At 48.2% G+C, this 9,630-nt stretch overlaps 1 protein-coding gene across 1 annotated transcript in view; it reads left to right on the top strand.

Annotated features, from left to right (window-relative positions):
- nfia (nuclear factor I/A) overlaps positions 1 to 8,492 on the top strand; it is a 172,231-nt gene extending 163,739 nt beyond the window's left edge. The window contains exons 10-12 of the mRNA XM_086224309.1: positions 1,663 to 1,828; positions 2,654 to 2,742; positions 6,714 to 8,492. Coding sequence (XP_086080435.1) covers positions 1,663 to 1,828; positions 2,654 to 2,742; positions 6,714 to 6,728 — 270 coding nt within the window. The 3' untranslated portion in view covers positions 6,729 to 8,492. The remainder of the gene's footprint in view (positions 1 to 1,662; positions 1,829 to 2,653; positions 2,743 to 6,713) is intronic.
- The last annotated feature ends 1,138 nt before the right edge of the window (positions 8,493 to 9,630 follow it).

Genomic DNA, 9,630 nt, shown 5'->3' with positions numbered 1-9,630 from the left:
GTAACTTCCTGTCATGGCTGCTGTCGCGGCTCCGTAGCCTTCAGGTCTGAGTCTGATCCATCACTGTGATTAATTCCAATCACCAGATCACAAAAAGGTTGATTGATTGGTACAAACTAATAGTTGACGCTTCGTCACATGTTCTCAAGGTGACAAGCAAACAGCTTTAAAAATGCCTGTTTTCTGACTGGAGTTCTGATGTCATCAGCCGCTGCGGCGGGACAGAAGAGTGGAGCTTTACTTTTGTCCTGAGTACTGTACATTTTTGGAGTATTTGTCTGGAGACATGTTCCTGTCTCTCCACTGCCTGTGTCAGACGTCCTCGTTACTTCTGTGCAGGAGTCAGTCAGCGGTTGGGATTCAGTTCGCCGTCAGTTCAGTTGCGTTTGTGTCGGTTCTGTAACTTGGCGTGCGTTGATGCACTTTTACAAGCAAGTTCTCCTGCAACCTTCCCAGAGTACCAGAGCAATGATTGACCAGGGGCGTCTCTGCCTCAGAGGGCGGCTTGTGGACTTTGGCCTCCACTGCTTAAGCTGAACGATAGATGAGGGCGTCGTTTACTGCAGCCCCTTGTGGTCGTAGTGAGTATTACAACATCAGCACCTGGGTGATCCCCACAAAAATGGAGGGTTTTTTTCAATCAAATCTTGATCTTACAATATTGGTAACATTTGGTGAAAAACAGTGGATTATAATCATTTTTTTAAAACAATTTTTTTGAAACATGTTTGAATTTATTTTCCTCCCTTGTAATGCAGTTATCAGTACCTAGGAAAGTGCTTCATAGCAACATGTTAGTTGTTTTTAATAAGTTCAGAACTTTATATCAATATCAAAAATGTTCAAATGTCTGCAGACACAAAAGGTAAAAAAATCTAAAGGGACAAATTCTATTTGTTTGGAGAGACTATCTACTGGTCACAAATGACTTAGAAGCCGCTGTGGTGCATCCAATAAAAACGCAGTAGAAGATGTCCACTTGAAATAAGGTTTATTGGAGATAAACAGGCACATAGGAATGCTGGTGAATGTATGTGTGGTTGGGTATTTGAACGCACACAACTCCTGTACAACAATGAAACACCCAGGCAACTCCTTTTCGTTACGCCGCACCAAAAGTCCGCGGCCTTCTGTCGCTGGTTACCCCACAGCACGCGCATCGCCCAGCTCGCTCTCTGATTCGTCACACGAGCGGAGACATGAGCGGTAACGCGCGCCGAGAGAATGACCAGCCATCAGTCCTTCATAACACTATTCATACACCGTAGATTTATGGAGCCCCACAATCCCAAATCCCAGGTTGCCTTTAGAGGCTTTAAAAATCCATACAAGGTTAACACCCTCTGACCTCTGACCCCGATTCTACTGGGGAAAAAAACTTTAACGGATACAAAATGGAAGGAACCTGCTGGAGGGGGCGGACGAGCAAAGTTACACAATCACAAAACGTTCTGATGCATTTAGATGAAGGAACGTGTCACAAACTGTACAAATGTGGGGAAACTCAGGTAATCCTCCTGCATCCTGTCCACACACCCCCCCCCCCACACACACACACACACACACACACACACACATACATACACGTTGTCATCTGTGTGTACAACATGTTGATGTTTGCTTGTGTGTTGTCATTATTTAACGTTGCCCCCCTCTCATCAGCCTAATGGTAGCTCCCAGGGAAAGGTCCACAACCCTTTCCTGCCGACGCCCATGCTGCCTCCCCCTCCGCCTCCCCCGATGGCCCGTCCTGTCCCGCTGCCTGTCGACGCCAAGCCACCTTCCACCTCCTCCGCTGAGGGGGGAGGCAACTCACCCACCTCACCCAGTGAGTGCAGAGATGGCGCAGTCCTGGGGGCAGTAACTCCATCTCAACAATGGAAGACATAACTAAAAGTTTGAATTATTAATAATTAATGTGACTTCAGAATCTAAAGACATGATTCATAATCTTCTTTGGATTAAATTTGACTTCAGGCTGTAAGGATTCTTCCATTTGGCACAAACAGACGCAGCTGATGCCAAACCCTTTAATCCTGCTTCCACCCGTCAACAACACGTCGATATTTGTTGTTTCTGTTTTTAGGGTTTTATCCTGGAAACACAGTGGAGCATCACTCATGTGTCACTCTGTCCTAGATATTGTTCAGAAATGTTTTTAAAACTTGCAAACTTTGAATGTGTGTCAGCGGGCGACTTGTAGTTGTGCTAAGCTAGGCTAGCACACACCACTGGAATGTGTTGGTTTGATGAACAGCCACAGCTGACGGCGGCTCAGCTCCTCAGCTACCCAAAAGATCCATGGGTTGAGCCCCAAGTGGTTCGTGAGCAGAAAAGGACGAACGCACTCATCGCAAAAATGTTTTGTTCGTGAAAACAGACAAATTCAATCAATCTCGGTGCAAAAGCCCGACAGGAAGTCGTTCCTGAGCCACTGAAGTCGTCTGATCTTGAACTGGATGTGAAGTTGTGCGTCTTCCTGAACGTGTTGAGATGGAAAGGACCAAAGTGGGACGAATCATTTATGGAAATTTTGACTGGAAAGTTAAGAAATATTAAAGATATTACAGTTGATTTCCATTTGAAGTATTCACTTCCTGTGTGTGCGTGCGTGCGTGTGTGTGTGCACGTGCATTCGCGTGTGTGTCCTCAGCCTACTCCACCCCCACCACATCTCCAGCCCAGCGTTTCGTCAGCGTTGGACCCAGAGACCCCGGCTTTAACATCCCTCAGCAGCCACAGGTAACACACACACACATACACACACAAACACACACAAACACACGCACACAAACACACACACACACCCTCCTGGGATCCTCTAGGATGGTCTGGTTCTCTGTGGGGCCCCTCTCTCTTGGCTCCACTGCGTAATTAAAGTGACGTTAACTTCCTGTCTGGTTCTCACAGGAGGAATGGAACTACATCCATCTACTCAAGTAACTGGACTGAGTAGATTACTTTAGCTTCAGGAAGTACTTCCTTTATGAAACGTTGTGTTGTTTTTTTACCTTTGACATCAACGGATGAAACGCAGCTTCCTGCTTCGTCTGGTCTTTGTACAAGATGACGAGGGAACAGCCTGTGTGTTTTCTGACTGGAGTTCTAATCACATCAGAACTGTTCTACCACCACGTTCTCCCAGCAGCTGTATATTCTCTTACATATCATAGGCCGAGTACACGCGGGGGGGTGACCGTGTACCAGTTCATCGCTCGAGCTGTCGAGTATTTTGATTTTATAAATGTAAGACGGTTCTGAGAGAAGGCCCAGAAGTATAGGAACACTCACGTCTGTTTGGATTTACAGGGAGAGCTGCATTTAAGCATGACCTCAGGACACACACACACACACACACACACACACACACACACACACTCTTAAAACAGGAACAAAAGTCACCCTGGGCGGTCGACATTAGTCTTCTCTCAGGGCGGGCAAGCCCTGGGACAGTACAGTAAACACTCCCGCCTCTCATCGCCATGGTGACCAACTGGACAGTCTGTGCATTCCTGTGTGTGTGTGTGTGTGTGTGTGTGTGTGTGTGTGTGTGTGTGTGTGTGTGTGTGTCTATAGATTTTGGGGGAAGTGGGGGGCAGATGGCAGTGGCTTTGTGTGAGAGTAGGCATCATGCCCACCAGGGTCAGCGTGGTGGTTGCCATCGGTGACGCTGGCGGTTGCCTGTGGAGACAAAGATGGAGGGAGGTTGTGGGCACCTTATTGTGCCAACACTCACACACACACAAAACAGGTGCGTTCCTGGTATTGTGGGGACTGTGGAGTCTTTGCAATGTAATTCACCAAGTTTAAGGGTTTGTTTAAGGTTAGGAAATATGATTTTGTGTGTGTGTGTGTGTGTGTGTGTGTGTGTGCACGTGTGCGTTGGAGATGTGCTGACACAGCTCAGATCTGGGCGAGCAACATCCACACGTGTACAGAGAGAGTCTCTCTCCCCCAGGTGTTTTGTGGGATGTGAACTCTGCTTTTGTTCAAGGAAATCTTATTTTATTTTACATTCAAACAAAAAAAAACTTGCAATTAAAAAATTCTAAGTCGATACTGAGGCGTGTAAATGTGCACGCGGGTGTTGACACAGTAATCAGTCAAAGATATTAGTGGAGTTTGGTTTGCTGTAGGCGCGTGGAGGGCGGGGCTTACACTGGCTGATGAAGTCACTGATGACAGCACCTGGTAGTCTGTGTCCATCCATCCATCGTCATCTTCCTCTTATTCCTACACATTAAGGGTCGCGGGGGGTGGAGCCTATCCCAGCAGCCTTCAGGTGAGAGGCGGGGTTCACCATGGACAGGTCACCAGTCCATGGCAGGGCCAACACATAGAGACAGACAACCATTGGCTCTCCCAGCCACGCCTACGGTCAATTTAGAGTCTGGATTAACCTGGTCCCTCTTGATGTCTTTGGACTGTGGAGGAAGCTGGAGTACCAGAGAGAACCCAGCAGGAACAGGGAGAACATGGAGACTCACCCAGAAAGACCCCGTGCTGCAGCCGGGGCTCCACCCACAACCTTCTTGCTGGGGGGCCACAGTGAGGACCACTGCTCCACCCACAACCTTCTTGCTGGGGGCCACAGGGAGGACCACTGCTCCACCGGGCCGCCCCTGGCAGTCTGTGTCTTATTTAGAATCTGATTTCCTGACTCAGCACGCATGCGAGGGATCAGAGGCACGCCGCTCAGACGAGCACAAAGCTCGACGAACATTGGAACCTGACTCTTAATTCCTCTTGATTCTTCACTTCCTCTGAAGAGGGCGCTCTTGTTGATGTTGGATTCACGCTCAGCTTCAGCATCTGTGCTTATGTCACAGCTGCTTCAGGTCATGTGGCTTCACAGTTGGAAGGTGTGTTGTTTCCATAGCAACATCTCGGCGTAGCGTGCTGCCAGCTCGATTGTCTTTATCAAAGTTTCTTAATGTTTTTGTTAGGGTCCGAGTCGCACAGAAGCGGATGTTCCTCCAATATTCTTCTGTCCAGGTGTCAGCCATCTTGATTTTGACCAACAAGCATCGTGCGAGCACATTGGTCATTGAAACAGGTGAACGTATTAACGGCCGCAGCTGGAACGCCGCTCTGTCCATCTCTACGCGAATGGAACCAAGTCTTTGCTTCAGGGCAGATTTGTGTCAGACGTCAGTGAATCTAAAATTTGTTGAAGCCGTTCCATGGCGATATTGTTATGTGTCCACCATCACTGTCATCGTCTGTGGCTCTGAGACGGGGAGCTACAGTCTGAATCACAGCCGTCAGCATCGGCCTGCACACACACACACACACGCGCGCGCGCACACTAGTGTTTCCACCACTCCGGAGGACATTGCACTGACTAATTCCTGGAGACCTCTCAAGTCCACTCCCTAAATTCACTGATTTACTTTACTTTTTGTCCCTGAGGCGGGCGCGTCCCTGCAGTGGGACAGTAGAAACAGATTTATGTCCTCACAGCAAGAGGAATACCTGCTGCTCTCTCTCACACACACACACACACACACACACACACACACACACACAGCAAGAGTTTCATCCTCGGCAAGTCTTCTCAGGACAGAGGGAGGAGCTGCAGTGCAGCGAGTGAGCGAGCGGCTGAGAGACATAGAGAGACACAGGGGAGAGTGAGCGAGGAAGAAAAGTCCCAGCATCAGCAAGTTTGTATTGATTAAAAACTAACCTTCCAGTCTTCTCCTCTGTCACTACAGCACACACACACACACACACACACACACACACACACACACACACACACACACACAGACGCATGCACGCATGCCAATACACAGATGCACATACATTCACTCACACGTGCACAAAAAACAACCACAACCGGTACGGTGCATGTGAGATCTGAGAGCAACACACACACACACACACACACACACACACACACACACACACACACACACACACACACACACACACACATCTACTTCCATGCACTTGATGAAAACTTTCACCTTACAACCAATATTCAAAAACATAACTTCTAAATTGCAGGTAATTTTTCTCGAGTGTGTGCTTAAGAGGGTGGGGGGGCAGGAAAAGAGAGGAGGGAAGTAAAGGAAGGAGGGAGGAGGGGCAGGGAAGGATGGGGGAGACGATGCGGTTGCCTTGGCAATGGTGGTCACGTCCCGGGCCGTCTGGTTGTCCCTAGCAACCAGACATGATGTAACGTGGGGATGAACTTGAACTTGGTGGGGGCAGCGAGCAAGAAGAGGGAGAGATTCATGAAACGTGAACGATGCACCTTTAGCGATCGATAATGGACGATCAGAGATGGATTACACACACACACTCATACACACACTCTCACACACACTCTCACACACACACACACACACACACTCACACACACACTCACACACACACACAGAGCTTGGAGGTAGAATGTATCATAAACTCCCAACAGAAACAGGGAGCAGTGTCATGTGTTTGAGGTTTTCCCAGACCTGAAAACGAAGCCAGACTGGGTTCTGCAAGCGGAGAACAAAGATCCGTCCTGGGAACTAAACTTTACCAAACTCTGTTGTTGTTGTTGTTGTTTGATTCACTTCAAATCTTGCAAGAACAAAAGTCCTTTAATATCAGATATTAACGTTGTTCAGTTGTTGTGCTGTGGTGCGTTCAGGTGTCGGTTGTAACAGCAGGACAGCAGAGCATCTGAGGTTCCACTTCACATCAGGTTCTGTCTTCCTCCACAGTGGTACCTAGGATAAGGACTCGAGAGCCCCTCCCCCGCCATCTACCTGTATGACTGATGGCTGCAGCCCCTCCTTCACCTTTGATGCCAGCTGCAACAGGGAGCCCCGCCCAACAGCTCCTCTCCTTATCCTCTGCGCCTGACTCCGCCCCCACCAGCGCCAGTCTTGGCAGTATCAGCATGGCTACAGCGGATCAAACGCACCCCCTCCCCCCGGTGTTCGACACCCAACCTGTAAATTTATCAAAGGACGTCCTTACAGAGTGCCAGGCCCCGCCCCCAAACCAGAGCGGGCTGACCCGTTAAGAAATCCCTCGGAATATGAGCCTCAGTTTTTTTACTGAATCACAGCGCTTCCCTTTCTGGAGAATCGACAAACTGTCCCATCATCCTTTGCAGCGTGTGCATCCTTGCAGTGGTACGATGCCCCGCCCCCCACCAGCCCTCCCTGTTGGGGTTCAGATGGTTTGCGCCTCAGCTGGCGGAGGGGAGGTGTTACCTGGTTCAGATACCACCAGCTAATTCCCCGCCTCAACCCTGACACACCTCCCGGGAACCCCCCCCCCCCCCCCAGGGGGTCACTGACGACGGCTCTCTCCAAGGACATGGATCAGAGCTGAATGGAGAGAGCGGTCCGGACCAGGAGGTGGTGTGGGGCGCCAGCGCCGTCCTGCTCTGCAGTAACAACACAAACTACCCAAGGAGGGGTTTGGTTGGGGGGGCAGGTGGGAGGGGCTGTAAAGGCGGGTTTGTTGATGCGAAGCGTCAGCACCTGGTGGATCCGAGCTTGATTATGGGGCGGGGAGGTTTTTGGCTTCATGACTTCATTGATTTTTCTCTCTTAGCCGTCATTTCAGCTTCCTCGCCCTCCGCCCCCCCGCCACCGGCCGGGCGACGCTCCACGCTGAGACGGCAGGAAGTGAAGCAGGCAGACAGGACGGAGATGAAGCGGTGGAATATTGATCATGAGGAAAGTGCAATTTTGTTGGCTAGCTGTTGGATAGATGAAACTCTTTGTAAGATAGCTTGTTGTTGAAAAGTATATCTAAATATATATTTTTCTTCCTAGTCCGCTCACACCTCTGGGACTCTAAAATATTGGGGTACAAAAGTTTGCGACGCAGCGTTGAAGCCTTGAGAGAGAGAACGGGAGCTGTTTCACTTTTATTGTTTATTCCTTGTCGTTGGTTCATCTTGTAAAACTGTTAGCGTTAGCATGGTAGAATCCCTTTAAAAAGATAACGCCCTTCGTAAACAATCAATGTTTTAAAGCATTTCTCGCAGCTTCTTCTCTTTTGTTTGAAGACGATTAACTTATTTCAATGAGCACATCGTTTTACTTAAAAATAATTCTCATCATGCAAAATCAGAGAAGGCAGATTTTAAGCTAACTGTACTTTCTCTGGTTTCTGTTTGCGAGATAATCTTGAAGGGGTGTAGCCCAGGTAATGGAGCTGCCCTTTGATTGGTTGGGTCTCATAGAGGCTTCACCAATCAGAAGCACTTATTTCCTCAAGTTGGCCAATAGGCCAAAAGTGTGAAATCAGGGGGTGTGGTTTTGAGATGAAGAGGCGGAACTCTGGAAGCTTTCGTCCAACAAACAGACAACGAGCGCTCACATGCAACGAACCGTTTGAAGCACTTCAGTTTTATATTTCCTTTGCTATAACACACACGCGCGCGCACGCACACACACACACACGTGTATGTGTGTACGTATATAGGTATGTGTGTGTTTATATATATATATATAGTGTGTGTGTGTGTGTGGAGAATACACACACACTATATATATATATATATATATATATATATATATATATATAGTGTGTGTGTGTGTGCATGTGTGTGTGTGTGTGGAGAATACACACACACACACTATATATATATATATATATAGTGTGTGTGTGTGCATGTGTGTGTGTGTGTGGAGAATACACACACACACACTATATATATATATATATATATATATATATATATATATATATATATAGTGTGTGTGTGTGTATTCTCCACGCAGACACACACACACACACACACACACACACACACACACACACACACACACTCTTACGACCATCCAGCGTCAAACAAAAGTGAATTTAAGTAAAAAAGATTGAAAAAGAATAAAAAAATTGCATGTTCTAGTGTTAGTGACAAATTTTTCCATAGATGATGTAGTTAGTGAGATAAAGACACGATATTGTAAACATCGGGCACTCGCCAGCCGCCGTCTATGATTTGGTCGTCACGGCCGTTCTCTATCACTCGACCTCCTTCACAAACTACCAGCTCTCTTGGCTTCTCTCCATCTCTCCATTCAGTTCTGCTTGCCCTCCTCATCCCTCCTTGTCCTTCAGGAGCAGGTTCCAGTGTCCAGGTGTTCATCCTTAGCTCGCGTTTTCAAATTGCACGAATACAATTGTTCCTCATCGATGTGCCTTGAGCGACCGTCCGGAGAGGTTGCAGCGTTGGAATCCTCTCGTCCCCCCAGACAACAGAAGCATTGAAGCTGGGGAGGGAGGCTGTGATCTTCAGAGGAGCGCTCACAACCTCACGGTGGTAGGAGGTCCGGCTGCCTCACAGCTGCGGCCGCCTCCATCGCCGCTAACCGATGGCAACACGGACAGAAGAAATTCAGTGAAATGAGTCTGAGGATGTTTAGTCTCACGAAAGCCACGTGACACCGTGTTAGTCCAGGTTCAGGATCATGCGCTGCAAGAGGTCTTCACCTGGAGACTGTTCCAACGCTCCGGCTTGATCTCTGACTGGTTTGATCTTCAGCCAAACTCAATAATTCAGATTCCCACCGACGGCGGTGGACTTAAAAAGGTGCGTGAAGCAGATCCAGACTCAAACCGTTCTCGTCTGATAAGCTAACAAGTTGAATTTTTCAGCTAAAACACTCTTAGGTG

The sequence above is a fragment of the Aulostomus chinensis genome, chromosome 14 (genome assembly GCF_037954235.1).
Source record: "Aulostomus chinensis isolate RoL2024-O1b breed Wild chromosome 14, RoL_Achi_v1.0, whole genome shotgun sequence".
Taxonomy (NCBI): Eukaryota; Metazoa; Chordata; class Actinopteri; order Syngnathiformes; family Aulostomidae; genus Aulostomus; species Aulostomus chinensis.
The sequence above is the reverse complement of the archived record's forward strand: the minus strand, read 5'-3'. Positions and strand labels throughout refer to the sequence as shown.